The sequence below is a fragment of the Helianthus annuus genome, chromosome 6 (assembly GCF_002127325.2).
Source record: "Helianthus annuus cultivar XRQ/B chromosome 6, HanXRQr2.0-SUNRISE, whole genome shotgun sequence".
NCBI lineage: Eukaryota > Viridiplantae > Streptophyta > Magnoliopsida > Asterales > Asteraceae > Helianthus > Helianthus annuus.
The window spans coordinates 75,599,834-75,622,750 of record NC_035438.2 but is presented as its reverse complement, the minus strand read 5'-3'; the positions used below and the strand labels follow the sequence as shown (position 1 = coordinate 75,622,750).

The following is a 22,917-nucleotide window of genomic DNA, read 5'->3' as shown; positions in this document are numbered from 1 at the left end:
TTGAGTTAACATTTAAAAATGAATAGAGTTAGTCTACTGGATTAAAATGGCAACGCTGAAAACTTTTTGGACCCATAGGCTATAAGTGAAACCTTTGGACTAAATTGACAAAACTGTCCAAACCACAGGGACTAAAATGACATTTAACTATAAAAAAGGGTAAATTACACTTTTCTTCCTTTGTGTTTGTGTAAAATTCCAATAGGTAACCTTTAACTTCAATAATTACAGTCACATAGTCCTTTATTTGGAAAACTCGTTACATCTTTCGTCCTTTAGCACTAACAAGGTTAAAAATTTCAGTTAAATCTATTTGTATAAGGATACTTTGGTCTTTTTACTAATCTAATTAAAATATTTTATAAATAAAACAAAAATCAATCAATAAATACACACCTGCATCTTGACCCATTTCTCCCCCTTTAATTTCATCCCGTCACTCCAGATCTACATCTTGATTTCTCTTCGGGTACACAAACCCGCTCTCAAAATCAAAACTTTTTCAACACCCATTTATCATTTATCGATTTCAATCAATACCCATTTGCTAGATTTCACAATTAACCCACTTCACTTTCACATTTGCAGATCTTGAACATCAATGGGTTCCGTAACCCTAAACCCCCAAATCGCCAATTATCATTAATCATTTTTAAGAATAATAATCCTCACTTCCTTGATTCTTTTGGCTTTCGTTTAATACTATTTGTTTCAATCTAAAAAATACCCACAGTTCAAAGAATATTTCCAACGTGCATGAAGAACATTTATATGTTGTGGGCATCAAAATTATACATTCACACCCCGTCCCCTTTAACCAAATAACTATTAAATTATTCATCATTTCTCAATATAAAAACCACAGGGTCCAACTCCAATTGTAATAAACCCATAGTTGAAGGTTCTTACATGAACGGTGACGGATCCATCCCCTCTTCCATCGTCGTCGGCAAGCGGCGTCTGAACCAACAAGGTTTCTTTAAATCTTGATTTGTGAATTTGTGTAAAGTATGGCCGGAGAAGTGGTGTTTGCTAAGGGAGAGAGAGAGGGGGGAGGAGGAAGTGGGGGTTTGTTTATAAAGAGGGAGAAGTGGCGTTTCTGGATACGGTGGTGGTGGCGGCGGCTGGCATATGGTGGTGGTGGTGTAGGTTGGTTGAAGAGAAAGAGGGAGAGAGATACGACTAAGAGAAAAAATAGGGTTTTAAATATAAAAAAGTGAAATTACCAATTTACCCTTATGTGCAAGGCACATGTTCTAACTTAACTTAAAAGTTTAACCTTATTAATGTTAAAGGATGAAAGATGTAACGAGTTTTCTAAATAAATGATTGTGACTGTAATTACTAAAGTTAAAGGCCACACATTACAATTCGATACGGTAATAAAAGACGAAAAATGTAATTTACCAAAAAAAAAAAAAAACATAATTCCGCGATCGCAAACGCCGGTCTCCATTGCGAATTAAGGTGTAGAGCGAGCTAAAATATGTACTTTTATAGATACTCGAGCACTCGAGCATCTTTATCAAACACAACAAATTCCGCTACCACAACGACGCCACTGATGATTTCATCGCAGTGATTCTTGTTGATCAAAGAAATGTTAGTACATTATGGGTTTCTCACATTTCAGCCGAAGAATATTCTAGAAATCCTCAATCGTTAGCTCGTAGCAGCTGGTAAGATCGATTTTCTGCAAAATGAAGCTGATTGTTTGTTTTTTAAGTATGATTATGTGATATGACGGTATGTATATGCTTAAATTGAAGGTATTCTACACTTTCTTGTAATTATCTTTTAGGAATCGGTTAATATATAAACCCTAGACTGCTAGACTAGCTTGGATGATATGTATATGGATATTAATCTTCTTTGCAATGGAATTGATGAGAATAAATTGAGAATGTATGATCTAGTTATTATGAACTTTTTGTACCTTATAATCATCTTCAAGGGAGTTATCGAACGAGATTTTATGTTGTGTTCGTTCATTTGTGTTTGTGTTCGTTTGTTAATTTTAGGTAACTAACGTTCACGGACACAAACTAATGCTCATGAACACAAATGGAAACAAACGCACACAAACAAGCGTTCGTGACTTATTAAGTATTTTATTTGTCGGATTTTTGAAGTATTTAAATAAAATATAAAAATTAAAAACACTAATGAACTATCGAAAACAAACGAACATGTTACCGAACGTTCACGAACATCAATGAACGAACGCGTATTGTTCATGTTCGTTCATATATCTAAACGAACTTCCCGCCGAACGGTTCACTAACTGTTCGTTGAACATTCAGTTCGTTTGCAAGCCTAGCCACAACTGTTCTGAGTAATCCAACTAATGACTCACCTAGTTTGCTATTGGATCCAAGCATGATGAGGTTATTCAGAATATGCTAATTCCTTAGATTCTTTTATAAGTTTATGTTCAAAAGATGAGGTTTTGAGGTGTTCACACAATGTGTTTAATTAAAAATCCTGAACCAAAGTTGGCTAGATAACCATACTTGAAAACATTTACTACTACTCGGAAGCAAGAGTTTTATTTTTTATTTTTACTTATATATATATATATATATATTTGTTTTTATTTTTTTTTAAATTAGAATTTTTATTTAGTTTTTTGTTTTATTTTTTCAATTTTTTTATTATTAGTTTATTATTTATTATTTTTCTATTTTTAGCCCATCCTGGACCGAACCCATCCTGACCCTTTTTTTATCTGCCCATCCTAACCCGACAACCAACCCCATCCAACCTGCCCATTTTCCACCTCTAGATGGTATGTATATAAAAATTAATCATCTGTGCAATGGAATGGATGATAATAAGTTGAGATGTATCCAAGAACAATAATGTATAGTTGATGAACAAAAATATATGATCCAGTACTTATGAACTTTTTGTATCTTAGAATCATCTTCAAGGGAGTCACCAAGAAGCCTTAGCAACTGTTATAGATCAGGCTGCTTTGTACAAGAAGTTAGGGTTAGGGTTACGTCTAGCGGACCAAATGGTCACTACCATAGTTATTAAAAGCCCTCGCTTCATGCGCCTAGGCCCATTTTACAGGCGAGGCCCATTAATTGCGCTTCTAGTTCCTAGGCGCTCGTTTCAACTCTCTAGGCGCACTAAGTACCTATGTATTTTATTTTTTTATTCAATGCAAAATTATTGATCTTCTTCACAATATAAGCTTCCAGGATACCAGTTGATGCAGATTTCTGATCCAATCTAGTTCCTAGGCGCTCGCTTCAACTCTCTAGATGAGATTAAATGTTATATAATAGCTTTTGTTTATTTTATCTGAAGAATAGTATCATTCTAATACATAAAATATTTTTTTATTTATCTTCATTTAAGTGCGCTTTTATTTTCTCAGGTTGTCGCTTTATTTGCGCCTTACGCCTAGGCCCCAGGCGAGGCCTATGCGCCTTGGATAACTATGGTCAGTACGCGTTCTAAATCTTTATCTAATTCAGAACCTGTTAAGATACCGACCGACCGTTATGCCTGGATAAGGTATGGTCGGACACCACTGAAGAGTACTGACGGGTTTCGAAGCTATTATAAATGCAAACACAGTGCTTGTCAAGCTAAGAAGGTGGAGTACTGTGATAAATGTAATTCCATTATAGACGTAGTTTATAAAGGCCAGCACAAGCATGATTCACCTAAGAAAGTGATTTTAAAGGGAGGTAACGTTTTATCAACCGCAAAATCACTAAAAAGAAGATTAATCCCAACGCATGGATTAGAGGAACATCTGATCGAAGCTGTGCGTAATGATGACGCAACAACTGTTATAGCTCCGCCCACTTTGAACAGGATCACAAGATCACGAGCGATACCTGCCACAACAAAGGCGAATGCTGATGTGGCAGAAGCGGTGCAAAACGTAACCACTCGTTCTAAACCTTTATCTGCTTCAAAACCTATTAAGATACCGACCGACAGTTATGCCTGGTTAGTATATGGTCGGACGAAGGTGAAGAGTCCTGAAGGTTCTCGAACCTATTTTAGATGCAAATACAGTGTCTGTCAAGCTAAGAAGTTGGTGCGCCATGATCAATATCATTCCATTATAGACGTAGTTTATAAAGGCCAACACAAACATGATCCACCTAATATAGTAACTTCAAAGGGACGTAAGGTTCCATCAACTACAAAATTGCTTAAAGGAAAATCAATATTAACCATTGGATCAAAGGAACATCTGACTGACGTTGTGCATATTGATGGCTCAGAAATAAAGCAGAGGTAATTTACTAATCTACCAAATCATGGTAACTTTATCTTGTTGTATGGTGTTAACTATGGGCGCTAAATGTGTCGTGTCCGCAGGTTGGTGGGTCCCCCTGACCGGAAACCAAAATTTTTAGAAGAACCTGAAAATCGTGTCATACATATGAACCCGAACATGACCCAAATATTTCCGGGTTGACTTGAACACGACCCGTTCAACCTTAATTTTTTTTTTCACAAATTAATATGTTAAATTTAAAATTTTACCACAAAAAACACAAATGTACATAATACAATTACATTTTAATTCTAAAATATTATGTCAGTATCTCTTATTAAGTTATGATTATGGCATGAAATATCCACCCGATTTAATTTATTACATAAACCATATTTTAAAAAATAAAATCTAATACAAATGGGTTAAATGGGTCAACCCACCCTGGTTGACACGAACCCGGGCCGTTTAGCTAAACGGGTTCACGGGGTTAAATATGAAACTGACCTGAACCCGTTTAGACTGAACCCAAACACGCAAATTTCGTGTTAGGTTTGTGTCGTGTTTTCGGGTCGTGTCAGACATTCACACCCCTAGTGTTAACTTAACTGCATCCTTTTGATTGATAAACAGATTAAAGAGAAACAGCTCAGAAAGTTCTGTCGTCAAACATCCAAAAAAACCAAAGTTTATTGTACATGCAACTGCTGGCACGAAAGCATCAGCAGATAGCTACAAATGGAGGAAGTATCGGCAGAAGATGGCAAAGGGAAATTCTCACCCCAGGTGCATCACTTATTACTTTAGCGTTTGTAATGCATATACGATATATGATACAATAAAATAATGAAATAGTACGGATAATTCTTCTGAGTAAAAATGTTTGATTTTTTAAAGCTAAGTTGGATTTTTTACTTTTGTTTCTGAATACTTTGTCTATGTCACGGTCCACGGATTGGATGAGTGTGAGTTGGTGGGGTTCATTTTTTGACCAAAAAAATTCAAATATAAAAGTATGATTATCATTTGAATTTATATGTTTATTATAAAAGTTAAGTATATATTTGAAATTAAATATATATGCTAAAAACTAAACCCCCAAAAAACCTAAAAAAAAATCTAAATTTTTTTTTAATATTTTTTATGTTAAAATCGCTACTTTTAGTAGCCAAAAAAAAATATTATTTTAAAATTTTTTTTTGGCTACTAAAAGTAGCGATTTTTATATAAAAAATATAATTTTTTTTTGTGTGTTTTTTAGCTATTTTTAGGCATTTTTGGTTGTGTTCACATTGGTTCTTGCAATAAAGGGTGGTTCCTAACGGATCTTTGTCCTATATATATATATATATATATAGGACAAAGATCCGTTAGGAACCACCCTTTATTGCGAGAACCGCGAGAACCAGTGTGAACACAAACAGTAATACCTAAAAAAATCTAAAAAACACCCAAAAATTTTTTTTTTTATTTTTTTACTATTTTTTATATAAAAATCGCTATTTTTTTTTTTTTGGCTACTAAAAGTAGCGATTTGAACATAAAAAATAGTAAAAAAATAAAAAAAAATTTTAGATTTTTTTTTGATTTTTTTAGATTTTTTAGGTTTTTTGGGGGGTTTAGTTTTTAGCATTTTAGCTTGGGGGGGGGGGGGGGTTTAGGTTTTTGGGGGGTGGGGGAGGGGGGTTTAGGTTTTTTTTGGGGGGGGGGGTTAGGTTTTTTTTAGGTTTTTTGAGGGTTTTAGTTTTTAGCATTTAGCTTTGGGGGGGGGGGGGTGGGGGGGTTTAGGTTTTTGGGGGGTGGGGGTTAGGTTTTTTTTAGGTTTTTTTAGCTATTTTAGCTTGTGTTCACATTGGTTCTCGCGGTTCTCGCAATAAAGGTGGTTCTCGCATGAACCTTACCCTATATATATATATATATATATATATATATATATATATATATATATATGGAGTTTTTAAACTTTTTAAAATAATCATATATTTTTATCGGCACATCAGCAACAAAAAGCCAGATGGATGCCAACAAATGAGCAACAAAAGCCACATTATGTAACAAAGGATTACGTTGTTCATAATGGACCAATGGCACATGACTTGAAAGTTTAATGACCATATGTGCGATAAATGGAAGTATGTTTTTATTGTATGACCACCCTACATAGATATATTGGTATTTTTGGTGATGAAGCAAAGCTTGATTTAGATTTATGTTTTCCATGTACCCTTGTTTGCTTTTAGGAGTAGCTATCTACCTTAACTTACACTTATATTTATTTCATAATATTCATTACCTTACATAGGGGTTTCAATTCTTGACACAACCCGAAACAGGTCACAAGGTTTTGGGTTGGCTAATATAAAACCTTCACTAACGGGTCAACCAAAACACGACAAGTTTAATAAACGGGTTAACGATCATGACCTGCTAATATGTTTCATAAACAGACTGATCCATTAACCTGTTTAAGTTTTAGGGCTTTTCAAAAAGTTCTTATTTAGATTTTTAAAGGGGGTATTCAAAAAGTGTTGACTTTTAATGTTTGATACCAAAAGGTTTGTAGCCCAATGGTACCAACTTGTTTGTTCAGGTGTAGTCCCTCCCAAGTGGTGAGTGTTCAAGTCCCATTGTGAGCAAAATTGGAGTATTTAGGAGTAGGCTAGTTTGCGTGTTCAAAACTCTTTTAATGAACTTTCAGTTTTAGGAACTATTGATTTCTAAAAGTGAAATTAATTTTCCCTCTTGAATTCACGTATTCTTCATTTTAAGCAACTTTGTTTAATGCTCCCAACTATCCATTCTCAATTTCTCACCTCCCCGTGTTCCGATTATTTCCATATGGTTTCTCAAATCTCGAACTAAATATATAAACCCAAATTTGTTGCATGGAAATGGGAGATAAGCAAAAAAAAAAAAAAAAAAAAAAAAAATAAATAAATAAAATAAAATAAATAAATAAATGAAAAAGACACCAATTACAGAAGTTCATTTGAACCGGAGTCATTGGTTTTAAAATTGTTACCAAGTCACCGGGTATCACTCGTATTCACAACTATACATTAAATGGGTTGACCAAAAAACTCAACATGAACACAACACAGTTATAAGTGTGTTTGGGTTAGGGTTGATGTCTTTGACACGAATTAATCTCTATGGGTTGTGTTTGGGTTCTCACTTGTTCATCTCGTCAACTTGCCAAACCAAGATGATCAACATTCTGTGTATGGATAAGTAACAATTGAAATGTTTTGATCTAACGTTCTTATTTTTTTAGCTAATGTTGTTGGACATAGGTAATACCTACTTTATATTTTTTAATTAAACAATTTATTAGTACAAACATGTTTAATGTTGGATATTTTAGTTTAATTGGGAACTTGGTGGCCAAAGAGAATTGTAATACACATCAAGCAAGTTAGGAGGTGTGGGAGTGCACGCCTATTTGAGTTATTATAGTTCTAAGTGTTTGGGCCTTTGCATATAAGTGTGGGCCTTCAAGGGGAAAAAGTGAAATTACACTAGTTTTAACGTTAATTTACTAATTTCATGAAAATAACGTTAAAAGCGGCGGGCTGTTAATCATGCATCATGTGGTGGTGTTGATAGCCGAAAGACAAGGGGGTACATGCACTGATCGGCCTTTGTCCCGATTGTTGAGTGTTATGTGCCCTATGTCCAAGGCTTGATGCAAAACTAGTATCGAGCTGGGGGTCTCACTGGAAGCAGCCTCTTTATTCATACGGGTAGAGGTAAGGTTGTCTACATCTTACCCTCCTCAGACCCTACCTTAGCTTTGCTATTGGTGGGATTTACTGAGTATGATGATGATGAGTTCTAAGTGTTTAGGCGTAGCCCTTAATCAATGGGTTCCAGGGGGCAACGGGGGTTTGGGGGAAGCACCCTTGGGAGCAGGGTCCAAAGGTGGCAACCCCTAGCAGGGTCCAAGGGGCAAAGCCCCCGGATGGTTCTATTGATATATATATATATATATATATATATATATATATATATATATATATATATATATATATATATATATATAAAGCGTGATTTATAATCCAAGGCTTTAGACAAAAAGAAGGAATAGACTACTTTGACACATATGTTCCTGTAGCAAGAATATCCACAATTAGATTGTTGGTTGTTTTAGTGGCAATACACAATCTTGTGATTCACCAAAGGGATGTGACTTCTTAAATGCTGATTTGGATGAGGAGATATATCTGAAACAACTTGAGGGTTTCGTTATGGCTGGTAAGTGGCAACGAGCATAAGGTGTGTAAGCTTGTTAAGTCATCATTGTTTGGGGTATCGGATCAGAGTAGGCTCGAGCGGAAGCGGAATAAACAAACACACACACACTAGCAGAAAATAAAGAACACAAGAATTTACGTGGTTCGGTCAAGGTGACCTACGTCCACGGGTTGCAACTAGGGTTTCACTTTTATTAGATGCTCACAACTGTTTTCAGAATGATCCAGATTACAATTACATCATAGGTATTTATAGAACAAGATTAGGGTTTCCTACTTGGTCAACAAGTTAACTAAGTGGGCCTAATAACTAGGGCCGGCTAACCCTAATTAGGGCCGGCTACCCTAAAGCCTACGAACCCAACAATCTCCCACTCGGAGGCTTTGCATAGTCCACAAAGTGCATCTAAGAAACCCATCACCAGTAACTTCAGTAATCTTTACGTTCAAGTCTTCCCAGCCTCCAGTTCCAAGAACAAGCTAAGACTTCAGTCACATCCAAGCCACCTAGTTGCAACCACACCTCTCATCAAGTAACTGAGAGACCAGTTGAAGCTCCCACAAGCTCCAACCCAACAGTCTTATCAGACCCATTCTCTATCTCAACGGCTTGCACGATCCACCAGCTCCAGAGATACATCGAGAATTAATACCACCCTCCACGTTTTGCAAACTATTTCCAGGAGAGCTTTTTTCTTTAGTCGGAACCTTCGTCTTCAAAACCCAACGGTTCTTTGTGATTGTACCCGGAACACGACCTGTGCTCCCACTATTACCAAATCCCATGACTGGCTTAAACTTAGACCCCCGACCACATTCAACTGACATCCCCAAAGCACCAGGATTCAAGTTCGCAAATTGAACCCTCTTCCGCTTACTAGATTCAGTGAACCAGACTTTATGTTGTACAGGGACGGCTACTCCCTCAACAGGTATCTCAACTAGATACAACGATCCTCGTCTCCTCCCACAGGCAACAACAAGATTTCCATCAATCACCTTCCACTTCCCACCACCAAACTTAACATCTAGTCCCTGTTTATCCAGTTGACTAACAGAAATAAGTTTCTTCGTTAAACCTGGAATTACCCTGACGTTCTTTAAGTTCCATGTAGTGCCCAGTGGAGTCTTCAGATTGACATCTCCCATACCCGTAACATTAAGAACATGACCGTTAGCTAATCGTACCTTTCCAAAGTCTCCTTTTTTCAGATTCACCATCGTCTCCCCACTGTGCATGGCGTGAAACGAAGAACCAGAATCCATAGCCCAAGAATCTATAGACTCTTCACAGCAAACCAGTACGTCACCATCAGATTCATCTGACACAACACTGTTTACATGCTGCTTACCATCCTCTTTCTTAGGATCAGGACACTCGTTTTTAACATGCCCCTTTTCACCACAGTTCCAGCACCTCACATTCTTCCCAGCTTTAGACAAGCTTTTCCCACGACTCCCATTGCTTCTGTTTTTACCTCTTCCCCTGCTAACACTGAGCATACCAGAAGTAGATCCTCCACTAGTGTTCCTCCGACGAACGTCTTCACCCAAAACACTATCCCGGACCCGATCAAACTTCAAATTTCCAGTTTCAGCAGTTTCAGTAACCGTTGTCACAAATCCTGACCAGCTATCAGGTAAGGAAGATAACAAAACCACAGCCTGAGTGTCATCATCCAACTTCATGCCCACAGTTGCTAATGCCCACAGTTGCTAACCTGGACAAAATTGAATTGACTTCATTAATGTGATCAGCAACTGAACTGCCCTCGTTCATCCTCATATTAAACAGTTCCCTCATCAAGAACACCCTATTACTGGCAGACGGTTTCTCATACATATTTGACAGAGCTTCTAACATATCACGAGCAGTTGTTTCTTTCATGATATTAAATGCAACGCTCCTCATCAAAGCCAATGTAATTTTACCTCTTGCCTTTTTGTCCTTTGAGTTCCAAATTGCTTCGGCAGCTTTATCCATTCCAGCAGGTTTTTCTTCCAGTACCATATCCAAATCGCATTCACCAAGCAACGCCTCTATTTGCATTCGCCACCATGCAAAATCAGTACCGTTGAACTTCTCGATTCGGAACTTCCCGTCTTCAGCCATAACAAACGAGAAAACCAGAAAAAACCACAAGGAACCAAGCAACCGAAACCCGAGCAACTTTCAATAACCGGAAACCCGAAGTACCCGAACCAGCGACTTCTCCTGCAAACCCGAGCGTAAAATCAGCGAATAACCAGGGTTCAAGAACCGAAACCCTAATCGCCAAACACCCCAAAACCACCAGATCTGCAACAGCAAACCCTACGGCGCAAACCCTAGACCTTACGAGCCGTAACCAGAGAATAGGTACGGGCCGTAAACAAGTCAGCGGCGACGGCAGCAACAGCAGATCAAGATCTCTCGTCCAGTTCTCTTTCTCTCTCCTGCGATAACCGTGTGAACCGTGTATTTAACTGAACCTTTGGCTTTGATACCACTTGTTTGGGGTATCGGATCAGAGTAGGCTCGAGCGGAAGCGGAATAAACAAACACACACACACTAGCAGAAAATAAAGAACACAAGAATTTACGTGGTTCGGTCAAGGTGACCTACGTCCACGGGTTGCAACTAGGGTTTCACTTTTATTAGATGCTCACAACTGTTTTCAGAATGATCCAGATTACAATTACATCATAGGTATTTATAGAACAAGATTAGGGTTTCCTACTTGGTCAACAAGTTAACTAAGTGGGCCTAATAACTAGGGCCGGCTAACCCTAATTAGGGCCGGCTACCCTAAAGCCTACGAACCCAACAATCATGCCTAAAGCAAGCATCTAAACAGTGGCATAAAAAAATGACGATGTGGTGTTATCTAATGCTTTTGTATTGAACCAAGCGGACAGGTGTGTATAGCAAATTCGATGCTTCTAGTAAAGGAGTCATAATTTGCCTATACGTAGATGACATGTTGATCTTTGGTACCGACCGAGATCTGAGTTTTATCCGATTGGATTTTTCTGGTAAGCTAAATCGATTTGAAAGTGACTACACGCCTCTCAGATGACATCTGTTGCAATCCTAATTTCCCCAACATTTAATTCTGCTAACTTTATTATCTGGTTTTACTTCTTGTTCGTGGAGGCGTAAGATTAAGGTTAAGGACTTTTAAGGGAGGGGATAAATGTGTTCTGGCTGTGTCGTAGGGACTTACTTGTTGTTTGCACGTTAGGTGGACTTTACATGTGATTGTTTTCTTGTATATATGTTTATAGGTTGTTTTTGATGTGATATTTGTCTATTTTTAACCATGTACTCTTTCACCACCTTTGTTATTAGTGGTAGTTTCTATGTACATACACACACACACATATATATATACACACACACCTCATGCTTTATATATCTGTCTATGTGATTTGAACCGAGGGGGGTCTCTCTGGAAGCAGGCTCTCTACCTCAGGGTAGAGGTAAGGTTTGCCTACATCTCACCCTCCCCGGACCCTAACAATAGCTTTGCTAATTGTGGGATTTACTGGGTTTGGTTTGATTGAACTTTATTATCTGGACATGTTTGTTTCAGGAACTGCTACAAGTGCACTTTTCCTGGATGTACAGTCAAGAAACACATGGAAAAAGTTGTCGATGGTTCATCACAAGTAATCATAATATACAAAGGACTGCATAATCACGACATTCCCGCTGCTTCCTCACACTCCAAGATAAGGGTTCCATCTTCATTCACACGATCGCCAGTAATGCCTGCCACACCAACGGCGAATGCTGATGTGGCGGAAGCGGAGCCGAAGGCAACCACTCATTCTAAATCTTTACCTATTAAGATACCGACCGACGGTTATGCCTGGATGAAGTATGCTCGGAGACAACTAAAGAGGCGTGACTGTTTTCGAAGCTATTCTAAATGCAAATATAGAGCCTGTCAAGCTAAGAAGGTGGAGTTATGTGATCAATTTAATTCTGTTATAGAAGTAGTTTACAGAGGCCAGCACAAGCATGATCCACCTAAGAAAGAGATTTTAAACGGTGGTAAGGTTTTATCAACTGCAAAATCACTAAAAGGAAAGTCAATTTCAACGGATGGATTAAAGGAACATCCTATTGAAGTTGTGCATATTGATGGCTCAGAAATAAAGCAGGGGTAATTCTATTTACCAAGTCATGGTAACTTTATCTTGTTGTATGGTGTTAACAATGGGCGCTAAATGTGTCGTGTCCACAGGTTGACGGGTCCATAGTTGTCAATAGCGGCTATAGCGACCAAGTGTCGCTATTTGGGTCATAGCGACCAATAGCGTGAATGGCGATTGTTAGTTTTTTTTTTTTTTGATGTAAATAACAATTAGATATAGCTATAAAATAGCTGGATTTATAGGTTTTTGTTAAATATACATGTAAAATAGCATGTACACCAAGGTATTTTGATATAATATACATATAAAAATTTTGAAAATTCTTTTTCTAGTGTATCTAATTATCTATATATGAAATAGCGGTCGCTATTTGTCGCTATTCGCTATGTAGCATATAGGTCCCTTGTCGCTATTCGCTATTAACAACTATGGACGGGTCCAGCCTGACTGGAACCCGGAATTTTTAGACGAACCCGAAAATCAGTGTAATACATATGAACCCGAGCATGACCAGAATATTCGCGGGTTGACTCGAAGAGTCCTGTTCAACCTGATTTTTTTTTACTTTTATATTTTTCACAAATTAATATATTAAATTTAAAATTTTACAAGGAATACAAATGTATATAATACAATTACATTTTAATTATAAATTATTATGTCAGATTCTCTTATTAAGTTATGGTTATGGCATACAATATCTGCCCGATTTAATTTATTACATAAAACATATTGTGAAAAATAAAAATCTAATACAAATGGGTTAAACGGGTCAACCCGCTTTGGTTGACATGAACCCGACCCGTTTAGCTAAACGGGTTCACGGCTTAAATCTGACACTGACCCGGACCCGTTTAGACAGAACCTAAACCTGCACTTTTCGTGTTAAGTTTGTGTCGTGCTATCGGGTCGTGTCAGATATTCACACCCCTAGTGTTAACTTAACTGCATCCTTTTGATTGGTAAATAGATTAAAGAGAAACAGCTCAGAAAGTTCTGTCGTCATACATCCAAAAAAACCAAAGTTTATTGTACATGCAACTGCTGGCACGAAAGTATCAGCAGATAGCTACAAATGGAGGAAGTATCGGCAGAAGATGGTGAAGGGAAATTCTCACCCCAGGTACATCACTTATTATTTTAGCATTTCTCACGCAAATATGATGCACTTAAATAATGAAATAGTACGTATACTTCTTTTGAGTAAATTATTTGATTTATTGAAAAACTAAGTTGGATTTATAGTTTTATACTTTTGTTTTTGAATATCTGTCCTATGTCAATATTGTAAAGTGAAATGTAGATTTGCGGGCTAAGGTCATACAACGGTAATTTACTTTCATGGATTCGTTTTTTGACCAAAAAAACTCAAATATAAACCTTCACTTACAGGTCAACCCAAACACGACAAGTTTAATAAACGGGTTAAATAGTCATGACCTGTCAATATGTTAAATAAATGAAATGATCCGTTAACTGTTCAAGTTTTAGGGGTTTTCAAAAAGATCTTATTTAGATTTTTAGAGGGGGTATTCAAAGTGCACTAATTTTAACGTTATTTCGTGAAAATAACGTTAAAAAGCGAGGGGCGGTTAATCATGCATCATGTGGTGGCGTTGATAGCCGAAAGACAAGGGGGTACATGCACTAATCGGCTTTTGTCCCAACTGCTGAGTGTTATGTGCCTTATGTCCAAGGCTTGATGCAAAACTACTATCGAGCCGGGGGTCTCACTGGAAGCAGCCTCTCTATTCCTACAGGGTAGAGGTAAGATTGTCTACATCTTACCCTCCTTAGACCCTACCTTAGCTTTGCTATTGGTGGGATTTATTGATTATGATGATGATGAGAGGGCGTATTCAAAAAGTGTTGACGTTTAGTGTTTGATACTCGCCCCGCTTGTAATGTGTTAATAGTGGCAGACTGTTAATCATGCATCGTGTGGTAGCGTTGATCGCGGAAAAACAAGGGGGTACATGCACTAATCGGCCTTTGTCCCGATTGCTATAAGTGTTATGTGCTTTATGTCTAACGCTTGATGCAAAACTACTATCGATCCAGGGGTCTCGTTGGAATCACTCTCTCTATTCCTACGGGGTAGATGTAAGATTGTCTGCATCTTACCCTCCTCAGACCTTACCTTAGCTTTGCTATTGGTGGGATTTACTAAGTATGATGATTTAGTGTTTGATACCAAAGGGTTTGTAGCCCAATGATACCAAGGTGTTTGTTAAGGTGTAGTCCCTCCCAAGTGGTGAGGTTTCAAGTCTCATTATAGGTAAAATTGAGTATTTAGGAGTAGTTTTGTTTGCCCTTATAATTTTTTTAATGTTTGATACTATCTTAATGGACTTTCGGTTTTAGCAACTATTGATTTCTAGAAGTGAAATTAATTTTCTCTCTTGAACTCACGAACTCTTCATTTTTAGCAACTTTGTTCAATATTTCCAACTACCCATTCTCAGTTTCTCACCTCCCCATATTCTATTCATTTCTATATGGCTTCCCTAATCTGGAGCTAGATATACAAACCCAAGTTTATTAATAGGATAAGCAAAAAAACAATTAAAAAGACATTACCACAAAAAAAGTTCATCTGCGCCAGAGTCATTGGTTTGTAAATTGTTACCAAGTCACCAAGTATCACTCTTATTCTCAAATGTACGTTAAACGGATTGACCTAATATACGATATGAACACAACACAATTTTAAGAGTGTATGGGTCAGGGTTAATATTTTTGACACGAATAAATCTCTATGGGTTGTGTTTGGGTCCACTTATTCATCCCATCAACCTGCCAACCCGACACAATTTGTGTATGGATATATAACAATTGAAATATTTTGATCTAACGTTCTTGTTTTTTTTAGTTAATGTTATTGCACATAACTTATAATTACTTTGATTTATTTATAATGCAATTTACTTAGTACAAACATGTTTAATTTTGCGAACTTTATTATCTGGACATGTTTGTATCAGGAACTGCTACAAGTGCGCTTTTGCTGGATGTACAGTCAAGAAACACATGGAAAAAGTTGTCGATGGTTCATCACAAGTAATCATAACATACAAAGGACTGCATAATCACGACATTCCCGCTGCTTCCTCACACTCCAAGGAAAGGGTTCCATCTTCATTCACACAATCACCAACGATGCCTCCCACACCAGCGGCGAATGCTGATGTGGCAGAAACAGAGCAGAAGGCAACCACTCGTTCTAAATCTTTATCTACTTCAAAACCTATTAAGATACCGATCGACAGTTATGCCTGGATGAAGTATGCTCGGAGACAACTGAAGAGTCCTTATGGTTTTCGAAGCTATTCTATATGCAAACACAGAGCCTGTCAAGCTAAGAAGGTGGAGTTATATGATCAATTTAATTCTGTTGTAGACGTAGTTTATAAAGGCCAGCACAAACATGATCCGCCTAATATAGTGATTTCAAAGGGAGGTAAGGATTTATCAACTGCAAAATCACTAAAAGGAAAATCAATCTCAGAAGTTGTGCATGTTGATGGCTTGGAAATAAAGCAGAGGTAATTTCCTAATTTACCAATGTCATGGTAATTTTATCTTGGAGTAAGTTACGTTTTTGGCCCCTGTGGTTATATCACTTATACTATATTAGCCCAAAATAAGAATTTTTAACATATCTACCCCATGGTCTCTATAACTAACCATTTTGACCCCTGAGTCTAACCATTTTAGCCCCCATGGTCTCTATAACTAACCATTTTGGCCCCCATGATCTCTAGACTTAGGGGCCAAAATGGTTAGTTATATAAACCATGGGGGCAGATATGTTAAAAATTCTTATTTTGGGCTAATATAGTAAAAGTGATATAACCACAGGGGCCAAAAACGTAATTTACTCTATTATCTTGTTATATGGCGTTAACTTAACTGCATCCTTTTAATTAATAAACAGATTAAAGAGAAACAGTTCAGAAAGTTCTGTCCTCAAACATCCAAAAAAACCGAAGTTTATTGTACATGCGGCTGCTGAGACAAAAGTATCATCAGATAGCTACAAATGGAGGAAGTATCGGGAGAAGATGGTGAAGGGAAATCCTCATCCCAGGTGCATTACTTATTCCTTTAGCATTTCTTGATAATAATTGTTAAGGTTTTGTATAAAGATCTTAAGATTTATTTAAAAGAATTAAGTTTTTTTTAAGAGATTTAAGAATTTTTATGGAGTATTTAAAACTTTTTGAAATAATCATATATTTTCTATTGTCACATCAGCAACAAAAAGCTACATGTAGGTCAACAAAAGCCACATTATGTAATGAAGGATTACGTTGTTTATAATGGGCCAATGGCACATGAATTGAAAGTTTGATGACCATATGTGCAATAAATGGAAGTATGTTTTTATCGTATGACCTTAGCCCTATATACATATATAGGCTAGGAGTTGGCTACAAATTCCAAATCTTGGTTTAAAAAAGCACGAGGCGCTCCGAAGCGTTTTGGTTTCAAAAGCTTTAAGCGAAGCTTCAAGCGCGAAGCGAGAGCTTCACGTATACGAAGCGCTCAAAATTTAAAAAAAAGATAAAAAAAAATATTGTACACATCAATTTGACCTATTCTACTTGTTAATCAATAATAAACACAAAAACATGATTAAAAAACACACTTAACACATAAAAAGCATAGTTAAAACATAAATTAAAGTCAAAACACGCTTAAAACATAAACATAAAAATAGTCTTTAATCAATAATCATCATAATCAAGTACGTATTCATCTCGGGTCACCAGATGAGAAGGACTTTTCCGAGGCAGCAGTAGTGCTGTTTGATCCTGAGGCCATTATAATTTCTAAACAGAAATCAAGTTGCAGAGATAATAGAAGGAGAAAAGGAAGACAACGGCTGATTTGTTAAAAGACAGCGGCTGATTATTAGGGTAAAGAAGTAGGGCCTCATTTAAACCCTATTTAAAGACTATTGGGCCTAAAAAATGGCCCAAATGTGACCTGATTGGGCTGAAGCGTCGCTTCAAACCATCATCGCTTCGCGCTTAAAGCTCGCTTCAAAACGCTTCACGTGTTGTAACGTTTCAGACTAAAAAAAGCGCTTTTCCAAACGCTTCAGCGCTTCACGCTTAAAGCGCGCTTTTTTAATCACAGTTCCAAATTTCCTAAAAAGTCATAAAACACCAAAATGTCAACATTAAAACACACCAAAAACCTACAAATAACATAATGAAGATTACTAAAACATTATATATGTGGGTTTTGTGTTGTGTTTTTGATGATAAGGCTCTAATTATGGAATGACAAACATTATTGTGTTTTATGTTGATTAGCATGTTGTGTTTTATATTCGTAGTTCTACGATGGTGTGTTTGAAGTTTTTATGGACTATTAGGGTATGAATATGGTGTTTTAGTAATCTTCACTCTGTTATTTGTGAGTTTTAGGTGTGTGGTTATGGATGAAATTATAGTGTTTTATGACTTTTTACACTTTTTAGGAAATTTGGACTTTGTAGCCGAACCCCACACTAGATATATTATTGGGTTTGTGAAGGCGTAGAGATCTTGGGCCCGGTTTTGGCCCACTTTAGGTTTCTTGGGGCCTAAGGATAAAACCTAATTTATTCTCTATATAAACCATATGTATTGTAATCTTGGTCTGTGCTTAATGAAAATAACCTAGTTGCAGCCCATGGACGTAGGTCCCCCACTAGGACCGGATCATTTAAATTTTTGTGCCGTGATTACTTTCTGTTCTGCGCGTTTTATATCGTTTGTGCGTGTGTGTTGGTTCCGCTGCGCCATTTATATACCTAATAAATGGCATTAGAGCTTTGGCTCTTTGAATACACGGTTGCATAGAGACGCTTCGTAGGAGAGGTTGTGTTTGGTTCAGATTGTTTGGATCAAATGGCCAGAAGAAAGGTTAACGAACTAGAGAGAAAAGAGAGTGAGAAACTGATTCAATTCATTTGCTTGCATTAAAAAGGAAACCTATGGCTATTATATAGCCTTACATAACTACTGCCACCACTAAGCCACTAACCTAAACATGGGAATAAAAAGAAACTGCATGAACGTGGAGTATGGGCATCCCCTGTACTCCTTTAATTAACATATCACATTAAAACAAACAAATCCTAAATCCTAAATACGTGGAGTTACGTGGCTTGGATTGCAAGGTGACATGGGGCACACATCAGGTTGATTACCCATTTTCGTTCTATAGCCAGGTTGGTGAAGTTGTCGTTGTTGTTTGCAATTATGTCTTTTCTTGCGATTATGTTTCTTCTTGCGGCTGCTTGTTTGTGCCATTCAAGGAAGCAACTACATAAAAATGGTTTGGATGATCGTTTGGGAATCGCATGAACAAAGAAAAAAATGGAAGCCACGTTGACTTTTCTTGGGTATAGGGTTGCTAGCCCAAATAAATGCAGAAGCATAACAAATTGTGTTTTGTTGGAGTCTATCAAGATAAAAGAAAAGTTTGTATCAATTGCCTTCGGAGCTGCATAAGATCAAAGTATATATTATCTACTTTTGTGAGCCGCCGCAAGGAGTAGGTAAATGGTTTTTCTTTTGTCAAGGTGTTCCTTTTTTTAATTAATTGATCGAAGGTTAGACCGATTTTGAAACTCTTGAAGCTGCAAAATGTTTTGCGAATTGGTTTTGGGGCAAGGTTTGTTGTGAACGAGATTGAAGTATCCGGTTAAACTCTTTAATGTCACAAATAGATCGAAGTGGTGATTTAGAGTTTATGGTTGTTGAGTGTTTTAGTTTATTGGAGCTGGGTAAACTATTGAAGATCGCCGGGTTTGATACTTTGATTGACCGACTCTAGGTCAGTTTGAATCGTCGGGATCAACGGGGTCTGTTGTTCGATTGCGATTAGGTTTTTATATCAGGTCGATTTTCGACTGTGGCCGGGAAACTTCCTTGAAGTCGCGGTTGGTTCTGTGATCGGGGAGTATAATTGGTTTGCGATTTGGGTTTTTTTTCTTGTATTTCAAGTTCAGTTTTTGACTATTTATTATCAACCGGAAAATTTGAGGAATCGGGTTTTGTGTTACTTTAGCGTTTTCGGGTCGGATTTGTCTGGAGGAGATCAATTTGAGAATGCTTGGCGACTTGGATTTTAGTTGATTTGTTTGTCATGGGAAAACCCGGAGAAAATGGAACCATCGCTGGTGACGACATAAGTGAAAAAAGAGTTTAGTGGCAAGTCATGTGAACTATTGCTCGTTCACAAGATCTTTCGGTTAGGGTTTGCGTTAACTGGTTGTGTGTACGGTCATAGAACCCCCTTGGTACCACTTGTTTTCCATGCAAGCTCTATTGCTATTATAACCGTTTGCATGTTAGCTAGTCTAGAGCTATGAAGCTATTCTTTCGATGGTGATTAGTGGTTTGACATTTGAGGGGATCTTTGTACCGATACCAGGTGAAGGTTTCCGGTTTTCGCTGGGGAAGTATGAATGAAGATTTGAATCATGAATGTCAGTTTGGCATGGGTTGGGAGAACAGGGATAGTGGGAGCTGGCCATGGATGACTTGGTGGGGCTGCATGGAGGTATGGACATTCTTTAGAGTCGATGTCTGAAGATAGTAAATTCTGCTTCATAGAATGTGTTTGTGGTGATGCATTGAGACTCAATGGAAGGTAGCGGAGACTTTTAGTTTTGAGATTCTATTTTCTTGTTACCTACTTCAATGAAGCATCGATGAATTTGTTTGATTGAAGACCTCTGGAAGGTACGAGGTTATGCATCACCGGAAGAAGTGGACCAACTTTCGAGTAATAAAGTCTTGTCTCGCTACATCGGGTAGAGCTAAGTGGATTCATATTGCAAGCATGAATCCTCGAGCCATGGGGATGTTAGCTTGGGCTTATACGTAGGTTTAAACCTAGAAGGGGATTTGGTAACAGTGGGAGTGCGAAGGGTGTTCCGAGACGGTTACAAAGTGACGTTGGGTTTTGAGACCTGAAGTCCGAATGGAAATTCTCTCCATGGGTGTTTTGTTGTATTTTGGAGAGTGGAGCCAATGATTTGAGTAAGTAGGTGCCGGTTGAGATTGAAGATAGTCATCGACTAGTTTTGTAAGAATCGCTAGGCGCTAGTCGGGCGGTGGGTACCGACTAGCGATTAATCGGGATTAATAGGGATTAATCGAATCGAGATTTTTATATGTAATTTTTAGTTATATATATACAGATACATTTTTATATGTAGTTTTCAAAAGTAGACATGTTTTAACCCCTCATTAACCCATTTTTGAAGTAACTGGAAGGAATTTATAAGGTTTGGTCGAAATTTGGCTGACATCTCACCAAAATTTGGCCAGAATAGGACCGTCTAGCAATTAATCGGCCAGTAATCGGTGAACCTCCAATTAGTGATTAATCGGCGACTAATCCGAGACTAGTCGGGATTTTTACAACCATATTCTTACGGGGTAGAGGTAAGGCTGTCTACATCTTACCTTCCTCATACCCTACCTTAGCTTTACTATTGGTGAGATTAACCGAGTATGATAACGGTGATGATACTTAAATTCTTAATGGGCTTTCAGTTTTAGCAACTATTGATGTCAAGAAGTGAAATTAAGTTTCCCTCTTGAACTCCACCGACTCTTCATTTGTAGCAATTTTTTCCAATACTCCCAACTACCCATTCTCAATTTCTCACCTCCCCATATTCCTATATGGTTTCTCTAATCTCGAGCTAGATGTACAAACCCAAGTTTGTTAACTGGAAATAGGAGATAAGCCAAAAAAAAAAAAAACAAAAAATTAAATAGACACCTCTTACAAGTGTGTTTGGGTTAGAGTTGATGTCTTTGACATGAATAAATCTCTATGGGTTGTGTTTGGGTTCGTCTATTCAGCCTGTCAACACGACACAATTAGCACTCTATGTATGTATAAATAACAATTGAAATTTTTTGATCTAACGTTATTTTTTAGTTAGTGTTATTGGACACAACTAATAATTACTTTTGATTTATTAATACAACAATTCAAGTGGTACAAACATGTTTAATTCTGCTAACTTTATTATCTGGACGTGTTTGTTTCAGGAACTGCTACAAGTGCGCTTTTGCTGGATGTACAGTCAAGAAACACATGGAGAAAGTTGTTGATGGTTCATCACAAGTGATCATAACTTACAAAGGGCTGCATAATCACGACATCCCCGGTGCTTCCTCACCATCCATGAAAAGGGGATACTCAGCCACCACTGAATCAGCCAAGACAAAGAAGTCAGCTTGAACCCTTTCGAGTGACGGGTTTGATGTCATACGTCGCTGATAACCCACAACTCAGTAAGTAGCATTAACTGGCCTGTTGTTGTATATGAGTTTTATGGTAGATTGTTGTCACATGGTGTAGACTTTAGTGGTCACAGATGATTCTTGCTAATTAATTAATTAATGTGGCCAGTTGATGGAACACATTGGTGGTCCGTGGCGTGACAACGAGCCATCATCATCTATCTTGGTTTAGACTTGTTTGTGTGACATTTAGTTTTGCAAGAATCATTGTAACATTTGAAGAAAAGGAAACCTGGAAAGAAACATGAAGCATATAATTTAAAGATATCAAAAGGAAACATAGAGCATATAATTAAATTAATTAAAATTATATGAAAGTGACTATCTAAATATGGTAATAAGACCCCATAAATAATAATATGATCAACAGAAGCTGAATCTGTGTTATCTAAACATTAAACACCGTGTCACAAAGCAGCCATTCCAAAACACCCTGTGTCACAAAGCAGCCATCCCAAAGAGTCTGGTCTAGTTCAGGTTATAAGAGACACGTTATCCCTCAGCGAATCTTTGGGCCATGTGTCTCTCATATAAACACCATGTTCTCATAAAAGCGAGTAGCGTGTACAATAATGTAATTACTTGAGTGAATCGCAAGTTTTGTACTTTATGTATATACAAAATTTCAGGCGATGTCTTTTGTCTTTAAAATTGATGAGTTTTGTACTTAATGTATTAAAATGCTATATGCTTTGTCCTTCGCCCTATCCTAGTTAATTTATTTGGTTAAATCTGGTCATGTGTTTTGCATATGAGGGCATTTTTGTCATTTTACCTTTTTAGGGAATGTGTAAATAACTAATCATTTTGAAATAATAAAATTACTCTCTCTGATTCTCTCTCTTTCTCACCTCTCTCTCTCCCACGCTACCATACACCCCACACCACCTCCTGCCACCGCCACGAGCCACTCCACAGATCCCCAACTTTGGGCAATTACAACAC

The 22,917-nt window shown here is 37.4% G+C and overlaps 1 protein-coding gene across 1 annotated transcript; it reads left to right on the top strand.

Annotated features, from left to right (window-relative positions):
* Positions 1-1,458: 1,458 nt before the first annotated feature.
* On the top strand, positions 1,459-22,203 carry LOC110865747. The gene is made up of 8 exons (XM_022115065.2): positions 1,459-1,679; positions 3,389-4,266; positions 4,883-5,035; positions 12,079-12,654; positions 13,617-13,769; positions 15,631-16,191; positions 16,584-16,736; positions 21,718-22,203. Exons 2-8 carry the CDS (start codon positions 3,452-3,454, stop codon positions 21,908-21,910), a joined length of 2,604 nt encoding a protein of 867 aa, XP_021970757.1. The 5' UTR covers positions 1,459-1,679; positions 3,389-3,451; the 3' UTR covers positions 21,911-22,203.
* Positions 22,204-22,917: the final 714 nt, after the last annotated feature.

Bases quoted from the DNA above. Each gene is read 5' to 3' on its own strand.
- LOC110865747 (XM_022115065.2), top strand. From the start codon at position 3,452: ATGGTCAGTACGCGTTCTAAATCTTTATCTAATTCAGAACCTGTTAAG. The intron at 5,036-12,078 runs GTGCATCACTTA...TGTTTGTTTCAG, and splicing joins AAGGGAAATTCTCACCCCAG to GAACTGCTACAAGTGCACTT. The intron at 16,737-21,717 runs GTGCATTACTTA...TGTTTGTTTCAG, and splicing joins AAGGGAAATCCTCATCCCAG to GAACTGCTACAAGTGCGCTT.